The sequence below is a fragment of the Lontra canadensis genome, unplaced genomic scaffold (genome assembly GCF_010015895.1).
Source record: "Lontra canadensis isolate GAN:19392208 unplaced genomic scaffold, GSC_riverotter_1.0 scaffold14, whole genome shotgun sequence".
NCBI classification, from domain to species: domain Eukaryota; kingdom Metazoa; phylum Chordata; class Mammalia; order Carnivora; family Mustelidae; genus Lontra; species Lontra canadensis.
This window is the reverse complement of record NW_022631008.1, coordinates 7,893,454-7,921,297: the sequence shown is the minus strand read 5'-3', so window position 1 is coordinate 7,921,297 and position 27,844 is coordinate 7,893,454. Positions and strand designations below refer to the sequence as shown.

General features: G+C 39.2%; 1 protein-coding gene across 2 annotated transcripts in view; it reads right to left on the bottom strand.

Moving 5' to 3' along the window:
- Positions 1-16,721, bottom strand: part of CASP8AP2 (caspase 8 associated protein 2) — a 32,366-nt gene extending 15,645 nt beyond the window's left edge. For both annotated transcript variants that reach the window (XM_032858130.1, XM_032858129.1), the window contains exons 1-6: positions 16,653-16,721; positions 8,084-8,166; positions 5,359-5,427; positions 2,315-2,415; positions 1,686-1,760; positions 369-484 (exon numbers count right to left, since the gene is read on the bottom strand). In XM_032858130.1, the coding sequence (XP_032714021.1) occupies positions 369-484; positions 1,686-1,760; positions 2,315-2,415; positions 5,359-5,427; positions 8,084-8,138 (416 nt within the window). In that variant the 5' untranslated portion in view covers positions 8,139-8,166; positions 16,653-16,721. The remainder of the gene's footprint in view (positions 1-368; positions 485-1,685; positions 1,761-2,314; positions 2,416-5,358; positions 5,428-8,083; positions 8,167-16,652) is intronic.
- Between the last annotated feature and the right edge of the window lie 11,123 nt (positions 16,722-27,844).

Below are 27,844 nucleotides of genomic sequence, written 5' to 3'. Positions count from 1 at the left end.
AAGTCAAAACTGTTTGATGGACTTAATGGCAGTCACCATTGACCAAAATGACAGCTGTTTTGGTGTACCGATGGAAGCAGAAATCAGTGTGAAAAGGAGTCAAAGGTGAATAGAAACAGAAAATGAAGACAGCAAGTTTAGATAACTGCTCTGGAGGTCTGGCTGTGGAAAGAAAGTAGAGAGGTAAGAAGTTCTCTGGAGAATACTGACCAACCAAAATTTTAAAGAGAGAGGAAACATTAGTCACTTAGAGTAAAACCTTAAATACTTAATGCATGATTTTCCTATCTTTCCACTCAAAAGTTTAACATAGTCCACATATCAACACCCAAGTGATTTATACACAGATTCATACCCTTCAATTGTACCTTTGGTGAAGATTATTTATTTCTTCATCTTTGCGATTTATTTCCACTCTAGCGGTTTTGATAAGTGCTGAAATATTCTTCTTAAGAGATTGGTTTTCATTTTTTAAGCTGAAATTCTAAACACCATAAAATACATTTAAAGTACATACAGAAATAAAGTATATGTCTACAGGATTATTAACTTATATAATACAGCTGATGATTACTGAATGCTTTAACTACATGCCAGGCATCACACTTTTTATCTTATGTAATTCTCAAAAAAGTCCGATGAGAAGCACTATTATGCTCATTATACAGCAGAGATTCAAAGAGGAATGGCACCAGAGCAAGGCCAGTCCAACTGAAACTACTTAAAACAGGGTTCAGAATGAAAAGGAAATAAAAAGTTCAATAAAGGGATGTCTGGGTGGCTCAGTCAGTTGGACATCTGCTTTTGGCTCAAGTCATGATCCCAGAGTCCTGGCATTAAGTCCCACAACAGGCTCCCTGCTCAGTGGGGAGCCTGCTACTTCCTCTGCCTGCTGCTCCCCCTGCTCGTGCTGTCTATCTCTGACTCTCTCTGGCAAATAAATAAATAGAATCTTTAAAAAAAAAAAAAAAAGTTCAATAAAAAGACAAGAAAAAAGTTCTGCCTGGGTCATTATCTTGAAAATTGAAAATAAAAATGATAAAATTTTATTATATTTAACAACTTAAGTTTAACTTGTAACAATGTACCAAACCCAGAATGAACAAAGAATGAATTTAATAGTACTAACTGGTTCTTTGGGGAAAAGGGAAACAAAGAGAAACAACTTTACAAAAAATAATAATAATAAATAAAAACCAGAACAAGACATGACATTCCTGTATGCTGTATCACGTTCACAAAAAAAGTCACTCTTGCAAAAATTGTGAAGGCATCACCATTTTCTCCCAACGGCCATTCTAAATTTTGCTCCTCAAGCCAATCTCTTTCAAACCACCTGATACCATCTCCATTAATTTTCCATTATTTAACTGTTAACTAGTCTAATAGACCTTTACGTAAATGTCATTTAACACATCAATCCGTTTTCTTGTATTAGTTTCCTTGACACAGGAAATAATGCATGTTTTGCCAGATTTGCTGTTTCATTTAACACAAAAAAAGAGTTTCCTTATAAACTGCCAACAATTTAGCATCTTAATTTCTAACAAAATCAATTTAACACATTTTGACTTAAAATTAAAAAAAAAAAAAAAAAGCCCTAGGGCCTCAGTAAAGTTTCTCTCTCATTGACTGGAGCAGTAAAAACAAAAACAAAAAGGCAAAAATATTCACTATAATCCTACCTGTGTCTGTATTTCCTTAAACTTTTTCATCAGCTCTTTCATTTGCAGCTGACATTTACCATATTCTACTTGCAACTGTAAGATAGAAAAAGATTAACTTAAGCATCATTCTAAATTATTTTCTTAGCTTAAGTGACATTTCAGAATATTGTAAAATTTAGAAAATCAACCCACTATGAAGGACAGACAAGGTCTATTCTACTAACAGATATTTAGTAAAATTACTAGTTCTAAAAATTATCCCAACCAAAAACTTATTTTGTTCAGTTTCACATTCAATCCAGACCTTAAAATTCAAGGGAGAAAGAAATTTGTCTGAATTAAGTCTTGGGACATTTTAAAACTTAGAACAAATCATGAAAAGATAAAATGTTTTATTATACTGATTGCCTATTGAGGTTTTATATATTCAGACACTTAAATTTAATCAACCAAAATTATAACTAAATTTAGACAAGCATTCAGAAAAGATTATTTTAAAAAGCAGATCTGAAGGCAGAGACTGACTTAAATATTCTTTTAGACAAAGAGCTACAACTTAAACACAGAATATTTAATAGTAAGCGGACCCCTGAACTTCAGAAGCAACAAAAGGTAAAATAACCGTCCTTAATCCTGGCAAACCATACATCATTATATGTTGCCTCCTTTGCAGTTCCTTCTTCAGTCAGGATTTCTTCATATAAATCCAAACAATTTCGGGATGGCACACATGATTTGGAAGCAATGTCTAAAACAAACAAAAAGCTCTTAAATTAAAATATGTACTTTCTGATTCAATCCTATCAAAATTCCAGTGTCATTTTTCCACAGAACTGGAAACAACAGTCCTAAAATTCACATGAAACCACAAAAGACAGCAAACAGACAAAGCTATCTTGAAAAAGAAGACCAAAGCTGGAGGCATTATATCTACTGATTTCAAACTCAAAGTAATCAAAACTGTATGCTACTGGCATAAAAACAGACACACAGATCAGGCAAACAGAACAGAGAGTCCAGAAACATATATGTATCATCAGTTAATTTATGACAGAGAAGCCAACAATATACAATGGAGAATGGATAAGCTCTTTCAATAAATGGTGTTGGAAAACTGGACCCCAACTTATTCCACACACAAATATCAACTCAAAATGGATTAAAGACTTAAATGTAAGACCCAAAACTATAAACTCTCAGGAAAAAAAATATAAGGGTAAGTGTTTAGACTTCAGTCTTGGCAAAGATTTTCTGGATCTGACATTAAAGGCAAGGGAAATAAAAGCAAAAACAAACAAGCAGGACTACATCAAACTAAAAAGCTTCAGCACAGAAGAACCTGGGTGGCTCAGTGAATTCAGTTTTCAACTCCTGATTTTGGGTCAGGTCATGCTATCAGGGTCATGAGATCAAGCCCCACCTTAGGTTCTACGCTGGCTATAGAGCCTGCTTAAGATTCTCTCTCTCCCTTTCCCAAGCTCATGCTCTCACTCTCTCCCCCCCAAATTAATTGATTAATTAATAAAAATAAGCTTCAGCACAGCAAAGGAAACCATCAACAAAATGAAAAAGCAACTCAAAGAATGGGATAAAATACTTGCAAAGTATGTATCTGACAGGGGGTTAATATCCAAAACATATAAAGAGCTCATACCACTCAACAGCAAAAAAAAAAAAAAAAAAAGAGAGAGAGAGAGAGAGAAAAGAAAAGAAAGAAAAGAAAAAAGAATCTGATCGAAAAATGGGCAGAAAAACTGAATAGACATTTTTCCAAAGACATAAAAATGGCCAACAGGAACATGAAAAGGTGCTCTACATGACTAATTACAGGGAAATGCAAATCAAAAAACCACAATGAGATACTGCCTTACACCTGCTAAAATGGCTATCATCAAAGACAAGAGATAAAAATATACATATAGCATAGGGAATATAGTCAATAATAATGTAAAACTTTGTATAGTGACAAATGGTAACTATACTTACCATGATGACCACTGCTTAAGGTATAGAACTGTCAAATCACTATGTTGTATACTTGAAACTATTATAATGCTGTATGTCAAGTATACTTCAATAAAATAAATGAACAAATAAGAAATAAAAAGCACTTGCCACAATTAGCAAGTAAACGTTTAGTAAAGGTTGCTGCTGTTTGTATCAGAAACCTCCCCTTAAAAAAACAACAACAACCATGAGACAACAAGTGTTGGCAAAGCCGTGGAGGAAATGGAACCCTTGTGCATGGTTGGCAGGAATATAAACTGGTACGGTACTGGAAAACGCTGTGGAGATTCCTCAAAGACTTAAAAATAGAACTATGATATGATTCAGCAATCCCACCCCTGGATATTTATCCAAAGGACATAAAAACGGGATCTCAAAGAGCCTGCACACCCATGTTCACTGCAGCATTATTCACAATAGCCAAGATATAGAAAGAACCTAAGTGTTCACTAACAGATGGTCAAAGGTGATGTGGTATGTAAAAAAAAAAAAAGAAAAGAAAAAAAAATATATGTATATTTACACACACACACACACACACGAGGTATTATTCAGCCATGAGAAAGAAGGATATCCAGCCATTTGCAACTACATGGATGGACTTGAGGACATTATACTAAATGAAACAAGTCAGAGAAAGACAAACAGTACGATATCAATTTATATGTGAAATCTAAAAATGCCAAATACATAGAAACAGAGACTGGAATGATGGTTATCAGGGACTGGGTGGGGGGTCGGGGAAGAAGAGATGTTGATCAAAGAGTATAAACTCCCAGCTCTAAGATGAGTAAGTTCAGGGGATCTAAAATACAGCATAGTGATTATAGTTAATCACACTGTATTACATACTTAAAAGTTCCCAAGAGAATACATCTTAAATGTTCTCACCATAAAAAAGAGATGATAATTATGTATCAGGATTGATGCGGGTGTTAGCTTAGGCTAAAGGGGTAATCATTTTGCAACACATGTGAGTAAGCAATACTTACATACCTTAAATTTACACAACGTTAAATGTCAACTATATCCCAGTAAATTGGGAAAAAAAGAAAGTATATGTGCTAAGTTTTTTGAGGTTGTGTCTATTTCAACTCAAAGGGCTATACATTTCTCCACCCCCTGCATTTCGTCCAAATAGATACTGATTAGAAAACCAATTTACCTAAAGCACTTATGTCAACAAATCAGTATCGTATCTTCTCAAAGATATCTTATTATTGCTTTGAGATCTTATTATTGCTTTGAGATATCTGATTATGGAAAAGGTTTCTAATTTGGATAGGTCATTAGTTTCTCTGCATATCATACTCTTACGGATACACTTGAAAACATTTATAGCAACTACCCTTTTTAAAAGTTCTAATGTCATGTAAGCCGTGACAGTATGAGTAGTAATATATGTATACACAACACCAACAGTCTGCATTTTAATGGTACAAAATATATTTGCTCAAGGTCCAGTTAAATCTGAGACCTAGATGATAACAAACCTGAGTGCTAATTTTTTTTACTGATCAAACTTTAGTCAAGAAAATAATTACCTAAGTAAAATTATTCCAAAGAATGGTCAAATTATTCAGGAACTATGCATTACTCTGAGAACTGTAACAAAATAAATATTTCTAATAGATTGACCCCCCACCCCAAAAAAAGAACCTATTTTATTTTAGAATTTACATACCAGAAACAGCACTGTCCAATCCAGCATATATATCCAAAGAACCTTCATCATTATTTTTAAGAGGAGAAGCTGCAAGAAAATCAAAGACTTGTTAAAAATGATTTTATGCACTTAATGAAGTTTTTCTATTCCTACTCTGGGGAGCCAGGAAAAGGAGACTTTATCAGCCGTACACCAAAAAAGACAATTGTTTTTAAGTTTTTATACATCCTTATAAACAGAAAGATCTCAATACACAGATTTATGACTCAGCGTCTTTTAGGCTTAAAAACTCATTTTCAAAAAGAAACTTTTGACAAGGTTCCAATTCCAATTATAGCACAGTAGTTCTATCAGACCAATCCTCCTGCTGAGAACAACATAAACTCCAAGCAAACTATTAAAAGCTATCTATAGGGGCGCCTGGGTGGCTCAGTGGGTTAAAGCCTCTGCCTTCGGCTCAGGTCATGATCCCAGGGTCCTGGGATCGAGCCCCACATCGGGCTCTCTGCTCAGTGGGGAGCCTGCTTCTCCCTCTCTCTCTCTGCCTGCCTCTCTGCCTACTTGTGATCTCTCTCTCTGTCAAATAAATAAATTCTTTAAAAAAAAAATAAAAAATAAAAATAAAAGCTATCTATAGTCAAATGCTCTACCACTAAACTATTATTGTGGTGATCATTTCCCATTACATACAAATACTGAATCATTATGTCATACACCTAATACAACTAATACAAAGTTGTATGTATAATTATACCGCAATTTGAAAAAAAGTGGGGGGAACAATCTAAAAAACAAAAAAGTAACCCAAAGCAGGCAAAAATTGAAGGGGAGACAATACCTGAAAAACAGTCTTAAGTGTGTCCCCTATCCTTCTTTTATTACAATTTTTTGTAATAAAATTTTTTGTAGAAGGATACGCCCTAATTGAAGCCAACAATGGGCAGTGAAAACTCAGATGGAAACCTCTAGTCCTAATAGCTTGAAGAACAAGAGAAAGAACTTGGGAGGGATAACAGCAACTAGAAACTAAGAAAGAAAATTCAGAGAGCTGGAGAATATTCCCCAAATTGTGTCCAAATCTCCGAGTGATCCCCAAAGTACGTAAAGGTTAAAACTCCAAAATGTCCAGCTAAAGTTAAAATATCTGAACAGGGTTTTCAGCTGCTATCCACCACAGGTAAGACAGAAGTTTAAGTTCAGCTAAGTTAAATACTTGCTAACAGTAAAAACAACATTCTTCCGAGCAATATAGCATAATCCAAATATCTCTAGAACATAACAGAATTCAGTGTCCAGAATACAATCCAAAATTACTACATAGGAAGAAACAAAACAAAACAAATAAACAAAAAAAATGAAAATCCTAAAACTGAAAACTACAATTTCTAATTTTTAAAAAAATTCACTGAATGTTCTTGACAGCTGAGCCAGTGAATTTGAAGATAAATCAATAAAAACTACCCAATCTGAAGAATAGAGAGAAAAAGATTTAAAACAAAATCAAACAAATAAACAAAAAACAACAAAAGTCTTAGTAACCTATAGGATAATGTCAAAAGTTCTCACATACTATATATCTGGAGTCCCAGAAGAGAGATGGGGACAAAAAAATTATTCTATAAAAATACTAAAGAGTACTAGAAGGACTAAAAATGATAAATAATTGAGTAAATATAAAAGACTAATTTTTCTTAATTTGATTAACTCCTCTTAATTTTTTTAAAGATACATAGAATGGTTTAGAGCAAAAATTACAGCTTTGTATCATGAGACTTATGACATCTTTAATATAAAAGGACGAATGGAGGTTAAAGACAACTATACATACAAGATTCTACATCTTAGGTGAAAAGGTACAATACCAGAAAGTAGACCACAAAGTGTTAAAGAAGTATACTGCAATCCCTTGAGCAACCACTAAAAAATAATGCGAAGAGGTGTAGTCCATAAAGCGAACATATAAATTGGAACGGAATTCTAAAATATATTCAACATTTGAAAGAAGGCACGAAAATCAGAAAGAAAAAAACTAATGAGAAAAACTAAAATAAAGAATTAAAATGATGATTAAATTCCAATCATAATAATAAAGAAAATTTGAGGGGCGCCTGGGTGGATCAGTGGGTTAAAGCCTCTGCCTTCGGCTCAGGTCATGATCCCAGGGTCCTGGGATCGAGCCCTGCATCGGACTCTCTGCTCAGTGGGAGCCTGCTTCCTCCTCTCTCTCTCTGCCTGCTTCTCTGCCTACTTGTGATCTCTGTCTGTCAAATAAATAAATAAAATCTTTAAAAAAAATAAAAAATTTAAAAAATAAAGAAAATTTGAGGGTTAACTGACAAAAATAGCAGATTGAATAAAATTATTGTATCAATGTTAAATTTACTGAAATTGATACTATGCTGTTGTTATACTAGAAAACCTAACTTTCTCTTATGAAATATACACTGAAGTATATAAATAATATATGCAACTTACAAGTAACAAATACCTATTTTGTATTTCTTTGGATATGGCAATAAATATTACCACTTATACTGGCAAAGTTGTTAATTTCATTAAATTTAAGAGACTCAAAAGCATACAATAAGAAAGTTCACATTTACTAAGTATTTCCTATTTGCCAGGCACTTTATTGTATTAATTAATTTGTGTGTAAGAAGAGAAAGTTGATGAGTGTTACCAGTGAACATAAATTATTTTATACTTAAATAAATTTAGAAGAACAGTTAAAATGAGCTCTTACCAGAAAAGACCTCATATAAACTTGTTCCATCACCGTTGTCATCATCTGCTGCCATGATCTTATTTCCTTTTGACAGTCGCCATCTAGAGTATTGAATATAAAGATTTTCCACTTAAAATCAACCTCAAAAGTCAGAGAGTGAACCTAGCTTTAAGTTAAAAAGCAACTTCTAAATTTGGACACAATGAATAAATTCAGTCCCTATCATCACTTTTCAAAAAGTGCCTAACATTTTCCAAAACCTTAAACTTGCTTATTATAGTTAAGCCATGTCACAAAGTAAGTGATGCTAATTTTATAAAATAGACCAAAACACAAATTAACTTTTATACAAAAGTAAGCCAACTATCATACTAAATAAGTACAATTATATGCTGAGTTCTGTGAGTCTTCTTAGCAAAACATCCAACCTGGGGTTGGTCTTGGGAACTCTTACATGTTTTCACCAGTGAGAGAGTAAGACAGGAACAACAAAGAATTTGATAATATACGAGGCCTAGTAAAGATGTGAGAAAAGAGGTATTCTCATACGTCACCCAAGTGTACACTGGTGCAAGCTGTACGGAGGCAATCTGACAATAGCTACCAAATTTTTAAATGCAAATAATCTTTGACCCAACAAGTCATATCTAGTAATGTGTTCTACAGATATACAAGCACATGGTTAAAGATGTACATAAACGAATATTCAATGCAGTGCTGTTTGTAGTGGCAAGAATGGAAGCAACAAAAGAATCCAAAACAAACCAAAAAATGTGACTTATCTGATAGTCTCCAATATGCCAGTAAAATGTGATGATGGTGCCTATGGTCAATGAACTGTGGCTACTGAGGGTTATTAAGGATACCTAGAGCTGTGCATTTCCGCTCCCACCAAGATATACTCTTAACAGCAAGATTACATTTACTACCAAATCCAATTATGCCAGTTTCCTTATTTTTTAAGAGGGGCACCTGGGTGGCTCAGAGGGTTAAAGCCTCTGCCTTCGGCTCAGGTCATGGTCCCAGGGTCCTGGGATCGAGCCCCGCATCGGGCTCTCTGCTCAGCAAGGAGCCTGCTTCCTCCTCTCTCTCTGCCTGCCTCTCTGCCTACTTGTCATCTTTGCCTGTCAAATAAATAAATAAAATCTTTAAAAAAAAAAAAAAAGACTACTTGGCCTATTAAGTTAAAAGTAGGAAATCAATAGAACTGAAAAAAACCTGGATCTTTTTATCCGTCACTGGTCTTAAATTTTTCTACAGTTGCTTATGGAAACATTGTCCACACCTTTATCTCTATAGGTTCCTGACCACTAAAAGTATGTTTTTAATTACTTACAAATTTAATACAAAGTGACAGCTCATTTCTTAGTCATGCCATATGTTACATTAAGAGTTCTTCAAAATTATTTCTGAGAATAATATACACAAGAATATGAAAGAGTTAAATTACATATGTGATTTCTCACCACGTACACATAAAGTTAAAGGAACTGTGGCCATTAATCATGTCTCTCAATTTCAGATCCACCCTTCTGTGATAATGAAGAATGACCTTGGAAAGATTTCTCCTTTGTAACTGGCTCGGTGTTAAACCTTATCAGTAGAGCACTGGAGACACACTGGAAAGGAAGGTTTTTCTTCCTAGTTTCACTGTGCCTGGCTAGTCAGGCTCCTGCAGAACATCTTTCTCTAGCATCTAGTTCCTGCAGCAGACAGTCTCTCCAGCACCAGGTTCCTACAGGGCACCATCTCTCTATACACTTGCCTCCTGTAAGTGAGGTTTCTATTACAAAGGACTCCTGTAGGACCCAGCTTGCTCCTGCCAGCCTCCTGGAGAGGGCAATTTCTCCAACTCTTGGATCCCACAGCACTTGACAGCCAGCAGCACCCAGGAGCTTCCTTATGCATCTCTTCTACCAGATTCAAAGCAGTGTCACCAGCAGGGCACTTAGCAACTTCTCTGTCCTTCACTTGGCCCCAGCCATACACCTTCCAATGAGGGCAAAGACAGCCCTTCCTTGGATGATCTATCTCAACCCTACAGGTACTGGCCACTCCCTCTATCTTCTTCTATTCCTACCTTCTTTAGAGTTATCTTTAACTTTTCTTTTTTTTTAAGATTTCATTTATTCATTTGACAGACAGAGATCACAAGTAGGCAGAGAAGCAGGCAGAGAGAGAGAGAGGAGGAAGCAGGCTCCCTGCTGAGCAGAGAGCTCGATGTGAGGCTCGATCCCAGGACTCTGGGATCACGACCTGAGCCGAAAGCAGAGACTTTAACCCACTGACCCACCCAGGAGCCCCTAGAGTTATCTTTAACTCTTACTAACCAATTCCCAGTTATTCTAACCGTCTGTTAATTCTTTTTCTAGAGGCACGGGCCTGGTTTCGTCAGTAGTAGAACATGTGACTCTTGCTCTCAGGAACATGAGGTCAAGCCCCACACTGGGCATGGAGCCTACTTTTAAAAAATAAATAAATAAAATAATAGTAATTCTTTAAGTATTTTTTCTTCAAATTACTGTATGGTCTTTGTCTCCTGATTAGATCCTACCTGATACGGATAAGAGTCGTAACAGAGATTTTAACACACTTTTCTCTGCTGATGAAGCAGTTAATTAATGATACAAGTCTGAATACAAAACTGACAGATCTGACCTGATTTTGTATCTCTGCATACAATAATTCAGAAAACTTATATTATGTTCAGGTACATCTATAAGAATTGACTGTCATGACAGTAATTTTTAACAAGTATCAAAGAACTTGTTTCAGAAATTATATCAGAACTTGTATCAACAAGTATCAGAGAACAAGCTTTATCAAAACCAACAAAATTCAGGGGTGTGTGTCTGGCTCAGTCTGTACAGTGCATGATTATCAATTTCAGGATCTTGAGTTCAAGTCCCATGGTGTGCAGGGAGCCCACTTTTAAAAAATAAACAAATAAATAAAATTCAAAGTTAATAACACACTCTTAAATTCCCAGCTCCTTTGGAAATTTGCAAGGAAAGATCAAAGAACAAATATTAATAGAAATGGGGAAACATAGAACTGAATCACAATGAATACACCATAAAGCAAAGTTTGTGGAATACAATCAAAATACTTTTAGAGGAAAAGAAGACAAAGTATTAATGGGTTCATCATCCAACTCAAGAAGTTAGAAAAAGGCCCAATAAATGTGTTAGTTTAAAAAAAAAAAAAAACAAAGAGGGGCACCTGGGTGGCTCAGTGGGTTAAGACCTCTGCCTTCGGCACAGGTCATGATCCCAGGGTCCTGGGATCGAGTCCCGTGTCAGGCTCTCTGCTCAGCAGGGAGCCTGCTTCCCTTCCTCTCTCTCTGCCTGCCTCTCTGCCTACTTGTGATCTATCTGTCAAATAAATTTGAAAAAACAAACAAACAAACAAAACAAAGAAAGAAACACATAAAGGACAGAAATTAGTAAAAAGCAACAAGCATTATAAAGATGAATAAATAGGGGTGCCTGGGTGACTCAAGTTGGTTAAGCCACTGCCTTCCCCTCAGGTCATGATCCCAGAGTCCTGGGATCAAGTCCCACATTTGGGCTCCCAGCTCTGCGGGGAGTCTGCTTCTCCCTCTGACCTTCTCCCCTCTCATGCTCTTTCTCTCTCAAATAAATAAAATCTTTAAAAAAAATAAAATAGATATGAATAAATACATTTATATTTATGGTGGTTCTTCGAAAAGGCAAGTTAAATAGGCATATCCTGGGCCAAACTAGTCAAGAGAAAGTAGGTACAAAACATTAGGAATAAGAAAGGAGGGGCACCGGGGCACCTGGGTGGCTCAGCGGGTTAAGCCTCTGCCTTCAGCTCAGGTCATGATCTCAGGGTCCTGGGATCGAGCCCCGCCTCAGGCACTCTGCTCAGCGGGGAGCCTGCTTCCCCCTCTCTCTCTGCCTGTCTTCTGCCTACTTGTGATCTCTCTGTCAAATAAATAAATAAAATCTTAAAAAAAAAAAAAAAGAAAAGAAAGGAGGGGCACCTGGGTGGCTCAGAGGGTTAAGCCACTGCCTTTGGCTCGGGTCATGATCTCAGGGTCCTGGAATCGAGCCCAACTTCGGGCTCTCTACTCAGCAGGGAGCCTGCTTCCCCCTGACTTTCTGCCTACTTGTGATCTCTCTCTCTCTCAAATAAATTAAAAAAAAAAAAAAAAGAAAAGAAAGGAGTGACAGCTTCACCTTCACCTACAGCAGAGATTCCATTATTGAAAGAAAGCTCTAAGCAAAATAAATCAGAGAAAGACAAATACCATATGATTTCACCATACGAAATTTAAGAATCAAAACAGATGAACATAGCAGGTAAATAAAAGGACATAGGCAGAGCCAGACAGGCTCTCGATTATGGAGGAAAAAAACTGTGGGTTGCTGGAGGAGAAATGGGCAAGGAAGGATGGGTTAAATGGGTAATGAGAATTAAGGAGAGCACTTGTGATGAGCACTGGGTATTGTATGTAAGTGATTAATCACTAGACTACATCTGAAACTAATGCTACACTATAGGTTAACTAACTGGAATTTAAATGAAAACTTGAAGAAAAAAAAATACTCCTGAAAGAAAGCTCAAGAAATGGGACAGTTTTTCAGAAAACGTAACTGGCCAAAACTGACTCAAGAAGAAATAGAAAACACAGACATATTTAGGATGATTAGATAATTTGATACAGTACTTAATCTATTCAAAAAGAAACTACCAAGCTCAGACAGTTTTACAAATGAAGTCTACAATACCTTCAAAGAACTTATAAAACATAATATATTCCAGACAGCAGAAAGGGAAAAAAAGGTTAAGATACAAAAAATTTCATAAAGTTAATATAGTGTAGACATTGAAAATGGGACAAAGTTGGAAAATTACAAGACAGGAAAACTATAGGCCACTTTTCCTTATGAGCATAAAAACAGCCTTAAAAAAAATTAGCCAATGCATCCAGCAAGACATTAAACAAAAAACAAAAACAAGGTGTGCCTGGCTGGTTGTCAGAAGAACAAGAGATCTTGATCTCAGTGTTTTAAGTTTGGGTCCCACACTGGGTATAGAGATTATTCAAAAATAAAATCTAGGGGTGCCTGGATGGCTCAGTGGGTTAAAGCCTCTGTCTTCAGCTCAGGTCATCGAGCCCCGCATCGGGCTCTCTGCTCAGCAGGGAGCCTGCTTCCTCCTCTCTGCTTCTCTGCCTACTTGTGATCTCTATCAAATAAATAAATAAAATCTTAAAAAAAAATAAAGCCAAAAAACTTCCATTACTTCCCAATGTCTACTGAATAAAGTCCAAACACCCTACCTTAATACACACTGATGCCTACTTTCTAGCCCCATCATTCACTCTCCTGAGGTTTTCCATATCCCAAGATTCAGTCAAAATGGGTTCCTGTTTGCAAATGCAATTCCTGATACCATCTCCCCACTACATCTATGAGCTCACAAACAACTCCGGGTGTGAATACACACATACTAGAATTTGAAAATTGAGGTTTTAGAAAAGTTAGGTTATATATTACACAATTAAGATACTTGGACTTCATCCAGCACGAAATGGGAAAAACCACTGAAGGTTTTTAAAGCAAGAGAATATCATGATCAGGGCGCCTGGGTGGCTCAGTCATTAGGCATCTGCCTCCAGCTCGGGTCGTGGTCCCAGGGTCCTGGGATCAAGCCCCATATCGGGCTCCCTGCTTGATGGGAAGCCCGCTTCTCCTTCTCCCCCACTCCCTATTCTTGTGTTCGCTCTCTCTTTCTGTGTCTCTCTCTGCCAAATAAATAAAATCTTGAAGAAAAAAAAAGAATATCATGATCAAATCTGCATTTCAGGAATTTAACTCTATCTAGCAATAACAGTATAGAAAATATTAGTAGCAAAAAACAGAGACTATTAAAACAGTACAGGAGATAATGAAGGATAACAAAATAATTAGCAGTGGAAATAAACAAGCAGATCTGAGATTTCTACAGAGAATCCAAAAGATTTCATGAAAAGTGTACTCAAATGTCCACTCCTGACCACTTCAAAACCACAACCTGAATTGTCTTTCAAAATGCAAATCTGGGGGCACCTGAGTGGCTCAGTTGGTTAAGTGTCTGCCTTCAACTCAGGTCATGATCCCAGGGTCCTGGGATCTAGCCTGCTTCAGGTTCTCTGCTCAGCGGAGAGCCTGCTTCTCCCTCTCCCTCTGCCTGCTGCTCCACCTGTTTGTGTCTCTCTGTCAAATAAATAAATAAAAGTTTAAAAAAATACAAATCTGATCATGTTCCCCCCTCTGCTTAAAACCCGTCAGTGCTTCCTACTGACTTTAGATTAAAAAACAAATTTTGTCACAATTTTGCTTACAAAGTCCAGAGTGACCTGGCCCCTGCCCACAATTACAGTTAGTCTGCATCCTTCTTACCCATTTCCCAGCAGTCTTTACCCTTGATCATACGGACGTTCTTTCAGCTCCTTGAACGTGGCATTTGTTCCCTCTCACCACAGGGCCTCTGCAGGGAGTGCTCTTTCCTCAATGCTCCACTGTCACTTAATTCATCTCTCGTATTTTGACTTAAGTAATGTTTGAGCCTTCCCTGGCTACCTCCTCTCACTACTAGGTCGGGCCCTCTCTATTATATTCTTATATCACTGTGTCCTTTCTCTATATGGCCTCTTTTCAATTTAAGATTACATTTTTGTGGAAATTCCTAAAGAAATGTCCATCTCACCCACGGGACTGTAAGCTCCATGAAGACCAGGATTGGCTCTGTCTGTTCATCAGTGTATCCCCAGCTCTCAGCACAGGGCCTTGCAAGTTAGTAGGTAATAAAAAAAGTATCTGTTGAATTACTGCTATTCCTAATCTATTCATGACAACTCTGAAGTTCCTAGCTTTGATAACAAGGTAGTCACACATTTAACTGAGAACCAAAGAAAGCAGGATGAATTATCTGTAGGACATGCAGGTAAAGAGGTCTAACAGGTAACTGAAAACTAGAGTATGCAGCACAAAAGACAAAATGTAATTGGTAAAGGTCAGATTACTCTCTTGAAATCACAAAGGCCAGTGATTCTCCTGGAAGAGGAAGAGGAAGGATTATGTACCAGAATCCCTCGGAAAGAGGGGTTTATTCACATGTGCTCTCACCTTCCCCCAAATGAGGATCTTAATATATAATGCAAGGTACTACTGACAGAGGAAGTGTTGCACCTATGCAAAGTGGAGAGGCAAAATTTTACATGTTGAGAACCATGATGATGAAAGAAAATTGCTGCAAGGTCACTCATAATCATTTTACGAACAATCCTAATGGGTTCAGATGTGAAGACGAAGCATATGAGAGAAGGATTACCTTGTCTTTTCTGACAGGACAATGTTGTAAAAAGACAGTCTAAAGGCAATTTCCCTTAAAAAAGAAAAAAAAAATGAAAGACTGAAATAAGCATCTGTAGAGAAAAGCAGGAAAAAGCCCAGGGAGGAGAGTGTATTTTAAGGTTCATGGGAAAGGCTAAATATAATACAGCAAGATTCCTGAAGAAAATGTAAAGGGAAAACAATAACAAACACTATATAAACTGAACACTATATGCCTGGGCCTTAAATGTTCCAAATACATTGATTTCAATCTTCTCAAAGTCCCATAAAGTACATACTATTCTTTTTTCCCGTTTTATAGATGAGGAAACAAATAACAAGTGATTAAGAAATTTGTTCCAAGGTCAAACAGCTGATAAGTGGCGTATCTGGGATTAGATTCCAGCTCCTTCATTAAAGCCAAATGACAAAATCAGGAATATTCACCAGGGATAAAAGTATAATTTTTTCTTAAAAGGGGGCCACCTCTCATGAAATGGGAAGAAACGCTAGAAGATAATTGGGGTGGGGGTTGGGGAATTCTTGCCCTGGTCTCAGTCCCACTCCAATCAAAGCAGCACTGAGCGAGATGGGGGAGGGGCACTGAGGAAGGGGAAAGGTTTGGAGCTCTAGGTGTGGAGGATGGAAAAGACCAGGGAAGAATCCGGGAAAGACTGGGACAGAATCAGAGTCAACGCCAAGTTGATCCCTGAAGCACAAACCCTGCGCTTCTGCTAATTCTACATTAACATCTGAGTTGGGGCCAACTATGTGTCAGGCGCTGTTGTGGGCGTTGTGGAGATCAAGATAACTTCTCCGGGTATTACGGTCTCGGAAACAACCAACATCAATGATGATCTGACACTAAGGAAAGACACATTCCTCTAGAATCGCATCAGAAAGCTGTAAGGAGTACATTCCAAGACAAGATTGGTTTGAGGGGGAGGGGCGGGAGGAGCAGTCGAAAGGGCAGTTCCTACGTGCTCTCGGCCCAAACACCCCTGGATACTCTCGAGGAACCAAAGAGCGACACGAATGAGCCCAGAAACTGCACCCGAGGGCGGCGGGAACGCAGCTACCTGCGGGCCCCGGACATCAGGCGCGCACCCCTCCCTCGACTCCGCGGCTCCCTTGGACTCCCTGGTTCCCCAGAAACCGCCGGCTTCCGCTCGGGACACTACCACGCCATTCAGTCTCTTCACCAACAGCCCTGAGCGGACCAGACCCCCAAATCAACTTACCCGCCCTGCCTAGCCCAAGAGAGCCGGGGATCCCTTCTGGACACCGAGGTCTCCCAGGCATCTCCACCAATGCCAGAACGCACTCAGGACGCGAAGGCGGGACTGAGCATCCATGGCCAATCAGACCAGACGTAAAGTACGTCCCGGCGCACATAACTAGTTCCCGCCTTTGGGAGGGCGGAAAAAAAAAAACACAGTTGGCGCCAAACTCGCGTAGGCTTGAGCGGACTTTAAGAGAAAGGGGCGGAGCCTAAGCTGGCCGGGGTGGGTGGGCGGAGCTTCACTCCGGGAAGGGGCGGGGCTTTAAAGAAGGTTGGGGCGGAGTCTGGGAGAAGCTCGCTAACGAAAGGGAAAGTAAGCTCTGAGAAGGCTCTGTCTATAAATTCTATTGAATGTCAACCGCGTGCTAGACGTAGTGCTGGACTCTGGCTCCATAATGATAAATAAGCACTGTTCCTTGCCCTCGGACACTTTGCGCATGATAGGCAAACAATTTAGCCTAGGGCATTGGGAATTTCGAAGAGGGGACACCAATACAAGCAGGGTAGGAGGAACAGGAGAGCTTTTTAGAGGGTAGAATCCCCGAATTGTCTTATAGCAGTTGGAGATACTAAAGATGCTCGTAGGGTCTAGCCTCCAGAGGCGGGGTCTATGCCATTATTGGTGGGGAAGTAAAACAGAGATGACTTCCTGGGCTACTGGATCTGGGGATCTTCATCCTGTCGATAACCGTTTCCTCCTGTTTGTGCATTTTAATAACTTGTAACTGACAATATGAACTTCTTACATATTTTTAAAATTTTTTGGAAAGATCCCCATTTGGGAAAGTATGTTCTGGAAGAACACTGGTTTCCTGGATTCTACCCCAACCAGCTTTGTTTCTGAGAAGTTAGCCAAGCATTCCAGGCAGTGGAGACTCAGAAAGAGTAGAGGGTGTGCAACTACCAGGTGTTTTGTTGCGGGAGCGCAAAACGTGAGATGAGGCTGGGAAAAGGGGAAAGCAGGGGTCAGAACTTAAAAGACGTTAGATATGTCAGAGAGCTTGGAATTTACCTTTAAATGATGAGGCATTGGGGAACCACTGAAGGATTTTACTCTTGGTGTGGTCGTGGTCTGATTTGCATTATTAAAGTCCTCTGGCCTTGAGAAGGAGAATTTTGAGATGCTCTAACAGTGATCCAAGCCAGAGAAAATGAGATCTGGAGGAAGTGGTAGGTAACAGAGAGGATAGATTTAAGATATTTAGGAGATAAAATTACAAAACTTGGCAACTGATTGAAGATGGGCTTTCAGCATGGGTGCATAATGATGACACTCATCAAAAAATATTTGTTGGGGCGCCTGGGTGGCTCAGCGGGTTAAAGCCTCTGCCTTCGGCTCAGGTCATGATCTCAGGGTCCTGGGATGGAGCCCCGCATTGGGCTCTCTGCTCAGCAGGGAGCCTGCTTCCTCCTCTCTCTCTGCCTGCCTCTCTGCCTACTTGTGATTCCTCTGTCTCTGTCAAATAAATAAATAAAATCTTAAAAAAAAAAATTTGTTGAGGGGCGCCTGGGTGGCTCAGTGGGTTAAGCCTCTGCCTTCGGGTCAGGTCATGACCTCAGGGTCCTGGGATCGAGCCCCGCATCAGGCTCTCTGCTCAGCAGGGAGCCTGCTCCCCTGCTCTCTCTGCCTGCCTACTTGTAATCTCTCTCTCTGTGTCAAATAAATAAATAAAATCTTTTTAAAAAATATTTGTTGAGAACATAAAATATATATCTCAAAAATAACTGAAGTTTTCCCCAAAGCTTTTCTTCCAGACAAGAATGGCCCTATTACTGAAGTCCTTACAAAGCCTCTCACTTTACTGGTACTTAGTAAAAACTTTACGTTGAATAGAAAGTAGTGATTGGTTTAAAAATATTTGCTTGGAAAGACATCAGTCACTGCTAACTTGGGAATTTGGGATGCTTCTAGAAGTCAAGTGAAGGAATCAGTATTTTTTTTAAAGGAAACAAATATAACACAGTTACATGTTTTATGAAATCTGAAGTCACAATTGCAAATGTTGCTTTAAAAAAAAAAAAATCAATTTCTATGGGAGCCTGACTGGCTCAGTTGGTAGAGCATGCAACTCTGGATCTTGGGTAGTGAATTCAAGCTCACTGTTGGGGATAGAGGCTACTTTCTTTTTCTTATTTATTTTTATTTGTTTTTATTATTAACATATAATGTATTATTTGCTTCAGGGCTACAAGTCTGTGATTCATCAGTCTTTTTAAAATTTTTTTAAAGATATTTTTATTTACTTATTTGACAGATGGAGATCACGAGTAGGCAGAGAAGCAGACAGAGAGAGAGGAAGAAGCAGGCTGAGTCACCCAGGCACCCCTGTGATTCATCAGTCTTACACAATACACAGCACCCACCACAACACATAACCTCTCTAGTGTTCATCACACAGCTACCTCATCCCCCATACCCCTCTCCTCTCCAGCAAGGATAGAGCTTACTTAAAAAACAACAACAGCAACAGAAAAAAAAGCAATTCCTGAAGATGTCTATATGCACTTCCATGGGGGTAATCTGTAAGATATAGTGTTAAGAAAGGAAAAAGTACAGTATGATATGCTGGCTTTTGTGTAAGAAAAAAACGAGGAAAAGAATATATATATATTTGCTTGTTTTTGCATAAGAAACACTTGAAGGGTAAATTAAAACCTAATAAAAGGGTAACTTACTAGGGAAGAACACTGGCTGGAACGGATAGAGAGGAAAGGGAAACTCCTTTGAGTATGCCTTTTTTTAAAAGTCCATTTAAGTATTTCATATGCAAATATACATAGCTTTTCTTCCTTCTTTAACAACTGCTTTATTTTTTTATAAAAGCTATTTTGACATATAATCCACATACCATATATTTCACGTATTTAAAGTACAAAGTTGCCTTTTTATAACCTTTTGCTTTTGCTTCATGGAAGTGTTTCATATATTCAAAGATTGAACCAAATCAGAAAGAAAAATGCTAAAATGAAAAATAAATTGAAATAAACTGTGTAAACAAGAAAAACATAACCACTCAAACTAAATGATTATCTCAAGTGACATTTAAACACAGTGTTCTGACTATACAGTATTAGTAGGATATATTCCAAGCACAAAAAAAACTGCAGAGAATAAAATTTAAAAAAAATTTAATTAATTAATTTAAAAAAACTGCACAGAAATCTTATAATGTATGCACGAGTTTTAATGTTAGTCTTAATATTGTAATTTGGAAACCATTTAATGTATATTGTAAGACAATATGTAATATTTTTAGGAATCAAGATATTTAGTGACAGAGAAAAGAGATCCAAACATAAAATCAAAAAAATTAGGGGGGAGGAGAATGATAAAAAAAAAATTTAGAGGGAAATCTTATACTGTTTTATCTGAATTGGAAATGCCAACATGACCCCATGATCTTTTAAAAATACGTATTTCTTGGGGTGCCTGGGTGGCTCAGTTGGTTAATGTCTGCCTTTGGCTCAGGTCATGATCCCAGGGTCCTGAGATGGAGCCCCACATTAGGCTCCCTGCTCATGGGGAGCCTGCTTCCCCATGGTTGTACTCTTTCTCAAATAAATAAATAAAAGCTTTAGAAAATACATGTATTTTATTTCTTTTCCTTAAAGAAAGGAAAGCTGAAGGCAGAGGCTCTAACCCACTGAGCCACCCAGGCACCCCACTATACTATATTTATTTAAAAAAAAAAAAAAAGTTGGGTTAAGCCGCTGCCTTTGGTTCGGGTCATGATCTCAGGATCCTGGGATCGAGTCCCGCATCAGGCTCTCTGCTCAGTAGGGAGCCTGCTTCCTCCTCTCTCTCTGCCTACCTCTCTGCCTACTTGTGATCTCTCTCTGTCAAATAAATAAATAAAATCCAAAAAAAAAAAAAAAAAGGTGGGGCACCTGAGTTGCTCAGTCATTGGACATCTGCCTTCAGCTCAGGTCATGATCCCAGGGTCCTGGGATCCAGCTCCATATTGTGCTCCCTGCTCAGAGGGGAATCTGCTTCTCCCTCTTCCACTCCCCCTGCTTGTATTCCCTCTATCACTGTATCTCTCTCATCAAATAAATAAATAAAATAATAAATAAAACAAAATAAATAATATCTTTTTAAATAATTAATTTTTTTAAAAAATCCAGATGTACGTGGACTTGCATACTTCAAACCTGTGTTGTTCAAGGGTTGACTATATTCTTATTAGATGGTGAACAACTGCCAACTGATGCATTCAGATCCTTTTTGTAAGAGAGTTTCAAACATGAAATACACAGGAGAGAGATAAAGGTGATTGACACAGCTGAAACCATAAGGACAGGGAGGGACAGAAGAGTGAAGCAATAGAAAGGAACTGAGTTGTAAATTTGACAGTCACTACAAAAATGGGCAACAGACCCAGATGCTTTTTTTTTTTTTTTTTTGGATTCCATTTATTTGTCAGAGAGAGAGAGAGAGAACACAAGACACAAGCAGGAGCAGCAGCAGGCTGAGGGAGAAGCAGGCTCTCTGCTGCTTCCCACGGTGAAGTGGGACTTAATCCCAGGACGCTGGGATCATGCTCTACAGACAAAGACAAATGCTTAACTAACTGAGCCGCCCCGGCATCCAACCAAGATTCTTTTAAGACCATGACAAGACTACTGTTAGTCATTAGCATTCCTTCTGAGGCATGGGGAACAGGGAGCCACTGCTCCTGGATGCCCCGGAAACTCACTGCCAGCTTTCTGGGCTCCTTTTCCTTCCCCACGCATCTTTCACTGCACCTCAGCACTTTTTTCTTCCTTGCAACTTGGAAGAGCCAAACTCTTGGTGTGACACTGTCAAATGTTGATTCTTTTATTTTCTTCAGAATCTCATTTGTTTAATATTATTCTTCACTGTAACAAATACTTATCGAAGACATTATAGGCTAGGCAACATACTAGGTGCTGTGGTTGCTTAAAAAGAATTTAGGGGTGCCTGCCTCATACACACATATTTTTTTCCTACAGGATAGTGGCATGGTGAGTGTAGTTGGATTCATAGCATCTGTTTGTATGAAGTGGCTAGAAGACTATGTCCACAGCTTTGGAAAAAAAATTCCCACAGCTTCACTCTGGGAAGAAGTTGCTGTTCTTGGACAGTGGCATTAATTCATTCATTCATTCAGAAAGCACTTACTGAGTGTGCTCTATGTGCTAAGAATATAAAGAGAAAGGCCCAAACCCAGAGAAGAAGGATGACTGACGGTTCTAAATGGCAGCATGTGGAACAGTCCTGCTTCAGGCTCCCTGCTCAGTGGGGAGCCTGCTTCTTCCTTTCCCCCTGCCCTTCCCCCTCCTTGTGCATGCTTGTTTACATGTGAACTCTCTCTGTGTCAAATAAATAAATAAAATCTTTTTTTTCTCAAAGATTTCTTTAAAGATTTTACTTATTTATTTGACACACACACACACACACACACACACACAGAGAGTGAGAGAGGAAACACAAGCAGGAGGAGTGAGAGAGGGAGAAGCACACTTCCCACTGAGCAGGGAGCCTGATGTGGGGGCTCAATCCCAAGACCCTGGGATCATGACCCAAGCAGAAGGCAGACACACAACGACTGAGCCACCCAGGTACCCCACAAAAATTAAATCTTGAAAAAGAAAAAAGAAAATAAAAGAAAAGTAGATCATGTTAACAATAGTGGAAATGGAAGGAGTGAAGTCTATTTCAAGCACAGAGTATGGTAGGAACAAATGCAAGGGAGGAGAAAACAGTGTGGTTTGTTAGGAGAATAATGTTCTACATGGTTGTATAATGAACCTCATTAGTTCACAAATAGTTATTGAGTCTATTGTGTGAGCCAGCCAGTTTTCTTGATGGGATTCTACGGTAATACTACCTGCCTCGTAGGTTATTGTGAAGATGAAGTGGGTTGGCATATGTAAAACACCTAGAAAGGTCCCTGGCATCAGGTACTTACCTATTATCACTAGAAATATGAAGATGAATCATATATAGTCTCTCACCCCCAAGAACCTTGACTCAGTTGGGGTGGACAGGGAGACAAAGGAAACAATTTCATCAAGTGCTACAAGGGATACCTTCTTCTGGGGAAGGTCTCTCAGATACAGTGACCTTTAAGCCAAGACCTGAAAATGGAACAGTTAGGCAAGGGAAAGGGTGGGAGTAGGGTGGGGATGCATTCTAAACAAAGGAATAGTATAATTAGAGGCCTGGAAGCAAGATAAGGCCAATGAAAGTGGTTCTAGAGGGGGTGCCTGTATAGCTCAGTTGGAAGGGCAAGCAACTCTTGATCTCAGGGTTATAAGTTTGAGCCCCATATTGGGTGTAGAGGTTATTTAAAAATAAAATGTTTGCGCACCTGGATGGCTCAGTCCATTAGTGTATGCCTTTGGCTCAGGTCATGATCCCGGAGTCCTGGAATGAAATCTTGCATGGGGCTCCCTGCCCAGTGGGGAGTCTGCTTCTCCCTCTCCCTCTGCCCCTCCCCCTGCTCATGCACTCTCTCTCTCCCTTTCTCTGTCTCAAATAAATATATAAAATCTTTAAAAATATTAATAATAAAGATAAAATCTTTAAGGAAAGAAAAAAAGATGAGGGACGCCTGGGTGCCTCAGTCAGTTTTGGTTTTGGTTTCGGCTCAGGCCATGATCTTCGGGTCCTGGGATAGAGCCCTGCATCAGGCTCTTTGCTCAGTATGGAGTCAGCTTGAGAGTCTCTCTCTCCCTCTCCCTCTGCCCCTCCCCAGCATGCTGTTAGCATTGTTGAAACAAATTAAAGGCAACATTCTTGCCAAGAGAATTAGTGTATGCATTGAACAGTCTAAGAGTACAGATAGCGCCCTGAAAAAAAGTGAAGGGAAACAATTAGGAAAAGAAGGAAGCCATAGAGAAAGATAATTGGCTTCTGCTGGAGCACCAGCCTGCTCACCCAGAGAAGCACACTTTGTGAGAGCCAAAGGAAAGAAGCCTGAGCTGCTGGAATCCATTTCTTATGAATTCATGACACAATGAATATAAAAAATTAACCCTCTAGGATGTAAAAGAAAGACGATATCACTAGACTTAAAGAAATGCAAATTATTGAGACAATGATGAGATACTACTAATCCCTATGAAAATGACTAAAACAGGGGCAACTGGATGGCTCATTCGGTTGACTGTCCAACTCTTGGTTTGGGCTCAGGTTATGATCTCAGGGCCCTGAGGTCAAGACCCATATTGGGGTCCACACTCAACTGGGAGTCTGCTTGAGATTCTCTCCCTCTGACTCTCCTCCTGCCTCTCACCCTCTCTCGCAAATAAATAAATAAATAAATAAATAAATAAATCTTTTTAAAAAATGGCTAAAATAAAAAAACAGTAGTAACAGCAAATGCTGGCAAGAATGTGGAAAAACTAGATCTCTTGTACATTGGTGGTGGGCATGTAAAATGATACAGCCACTCCGTAAAACAGTTGGTTTGATCTCATATGAGTTGTGTGATTGAGCCCCTCCTCAGGCTCCATTCTGGTGAAGTCTGCTTGAGATTCTCTCCCTCTACTCCTCCCATCCTCTAAAATAAATAAATAAATAATTTAAAAAAACATGCAGTTACTGTACAACCCAGCAATCACTGCTATGGGAAGTATCTCAGAGCAATGAAAACATGTTTATATTAAAATCCTGTATGTCGGGGCACCTGGGTGGCTCAGTGGGTTAAAGCCTCTGCCTTCAGCTCAGGTCATGATCCCAGGGACCTGGGATCGATCCCCGCATCAGGCTCTCTGCTCAAGAGGGAGCCTGCTTCTGCCTGCTTCCGTCTGCCTCTCTGCCAACTTGTGATCTCTGTCTGTCAAATAAATAAATAAAATCTTAAAAAAAAAAAACCAAAAACCTGTATGTGATTGTTCACAGCAGCTTTATTCATAATAGCCAAAGCCTCTAAACAACCCAGATGCTTTTCAACAGATGAATGGTTAAACCAACTGTGGTATAATCATACCATGGAATACTACTCAGCAATAAAATGAACTATTGAAACATGTCAACAACTTGGATGAATCTCTAGGGCCTTTACACTGAGTGAAAAAGACAGTCTCAAAAGGTCACATTCTGTATGTCATTTATATAACCTTCTTGAAAGACAATAGTGAAGATGGAAAACAGATTAGTGGCTGCCAGGGTTAGGCTCCGATTGGGAAAGGGGAAGGTGTGGAGCACAAGTACTCTTTGTGGTGATGGAATAGTTCTTTATCCTGATTGTGATAGTGGTTAAATGAAGCTACACATGTGATAAAATTGCACACACACTGAGGCACCTGGATGGCTCAGTTGGTTAAGTGTTTGCCTTCGGCTCAGGTCATGATCCCAGGGTTCTGGGATCAAGCCCTGCGTAGTAGTGAAGCCAGTGAAGGATTTTTAAACAAAGGTTTATGTTATAAAAATTTGTAGGGAAGCAAAATAACCCCATGACCTCTGGGGCTTGCATCTCTATTGAGGAATAATTGTTTGGTTTTACCTGGTAGACAAAAGAGGGCCTTCAGCAGAGAAAATTTGATCTTACCCAGTTAAAGAAAAGTAGAGATTTTAAAAAATATTTATTTTGAGAGAGAGCATATGCAAGTGGGAGGGGGAGGCAGAGAGAGAGAGAGAGAATCTCAAGTAGACCCTCTGCTAAGCATGCAGCCCAACAAAGGGCTCAATGTCAAGACCCTCAGATCATGACCGGAGCAAAGTCAAGGATCGGGTGCTTAAGTAACTCAGCCATCCAGATGTCCCAGAAAAGGTGTAACCTTAAAGCTTCTTTGGTTTATTTATAAAACTTTATAAAAGGGCTGTTTTATTTGAAGACAATGGTGGCACATGAAGTAGAAACCAAAGGCATAGAAAAGAGAATTGAAACTATAAAATAAGGTAAAGGCCCCTTGTTAAACTAGAATAACCAAAACATTCTTTTTTTTTTTCCAATTTATTTTTATTTATTTGACAGACAGAGATCACAAGCAGGCAGAGAGGTAGGCAGAGAGAGAGGAGGGGAAGCAGGCTCCCTGACAAGCAGAGAGCCCGATGCAGGGCTCGATCCCAGGACCCTGGGATCATGACCTGAGCTGAAGGCAGAGGCTTTAACCCACTGAGCCACCCAGGCACCCCTAACCAAGACATTCTTGAAGAACAAATTTGGAGGATTTACGCTACCAGTGAACGGTGAGATGGTTACTTTTACCTGTTAACTTGCCTAGGTCACAGATGCCCATATACTTAGTTATATATTATTTCTGGGTCTGTGAGGTTGTTTCTGCAGGAAATGGTAGATTGAATAAAGAAGATTGCCCTTACCGGTTTGAGTATCATCCAATTAGTTGAGGGTCTGAATAGAAAAACCAGGTGGAGGAAGGGGGAATTTAGTCTCCCTGCCTGATTTAGATCTGGAATATTGATTTTTCTTCTGCTCTAGGACTAGAACTTACACCATTAGTGTTCCTGGGTTTCAGGTCTTTGGAATCAGTCTAGAACTAAACCACTAGCTTTCCTGGGTCTCCAGCTTGCAGATGGCAGATCATGGGATTTCCTAGATGCTGTAATTTCATGAGTCAATTCCATATTTATAAAATGTACATAATAAGATATTATAGGAAGTATTTGTTTATACAAATGTATCTCCTATTGTTTCTCTGGAGAACCCTGACTACTACAACCAGATTTTAAGACTCACTGTAGACCTACAGTAATTACAACAAAATGGTTTTACTGCAAGGATAGACAGCCTAATGGAACAGAATGGAGAGTCTAGGAACAGAACCACACATACAGGGTTATTTGATTTATGACAAAGGTGCCACAGAAATTCAGTGGATAAAGGATTATCTTTTCCAGGTGGAAGTGAAAAACCCAGTCACAATACTTCTCTAGCAACAAATGAGATGTGGCAATCGGGGAAAATGAAACATATGGAATGGATGATGTTAGTCAAAAGACACCATGGTACAGAATAGCGGTATTCTGACCAGGCTTCTGAGATGTGGCATATCCGTACATGAAAAAGGGGTCCCAAACACATGTGGAAGGGAAAGTAGATTATGGTGACAAAAATAATGGATTTATGACAATCGAGTTCCTTTTGAAGGATCTATCTTTAAGCAGATGAAAGGAGCTCAAAGTCTCTCCCTTCACTTGCTGTTTTTCAACTGCCTACTACTTAAAAATAATCAATATACCAAAGCAGTATATTCTGAGGTGGAATGTCCTAGACTCCTTCACTACAAACAGTCAAACCCTAGGGAAAAAAATTCAAATTCAAATACATTTTTAAAAGACCGAACCACAGTATACGCTTGCTATTAGAGATCTACCCCCCTTTATTAAACACTTTTTATTTTTTAAAAGATTTTATTTATTATTTGACAGAGGGAGACACAGTGAGAGAGGAACACAAGCAGGGGGAGTGGGAGAGGGAGAGGCAGACTTTCCGCTGAGCAGGGAGCCAGATGCTGGGCTCTATCCGAGTTCCCTGGGATCACGACCCCAGCTGAAGGCCGAAGCTTAACGACTGAGCCACCCAGGCGCCCCTAAAACACTTTTTAGTGGCGTAACTTACACAAGGTGCACAAATCTTGCGTACAGTTGTTTTTCTGCTTTTTAAAAATTTATCTACCAGAGTAACACCACCGAGAAGTAGACAATGAAAAATTTCCATCACCATAGGATGTTCCCTCAGGTCCCCTGGCTGTCAATACTCTGTAAGGCAACCATTAACCTGACTTAGTCATTATTTTGGCTTGTTCCTGAACTTCACGTAAATGTGAAGCTCTATTCCACTGTTTTTAACGGCTTCTGAATATTCTATAACGTATACACCACACTTTAATTAAGCATTCCCTAACTGAGCACTTACTTCCAACATTCATATTATGAATACTGCAAGAGGCGTGCTTGTCATACTTCCATAGGAGGGAGGCATGGTGGACTGAGAACTCCCTCGCTTCTCCGGCCTAGCGGAATCTCCTGTCTCGCTGTTCGCCACACTTTGCCTCCGAACCTACTCTCACGGTATGCAAGAGATCCGGATCACAACAGCGGTCCGCTTCTATTGCCCTCCCGGAACTGGCGCGGTATTGACTCCCGCTGTTTCCGCTGCCGAGGGGGCAGGGCTGGGGTCGCCCTGCTGTCGCGGTCGCAGGCTGATGACGCAGAGCGCC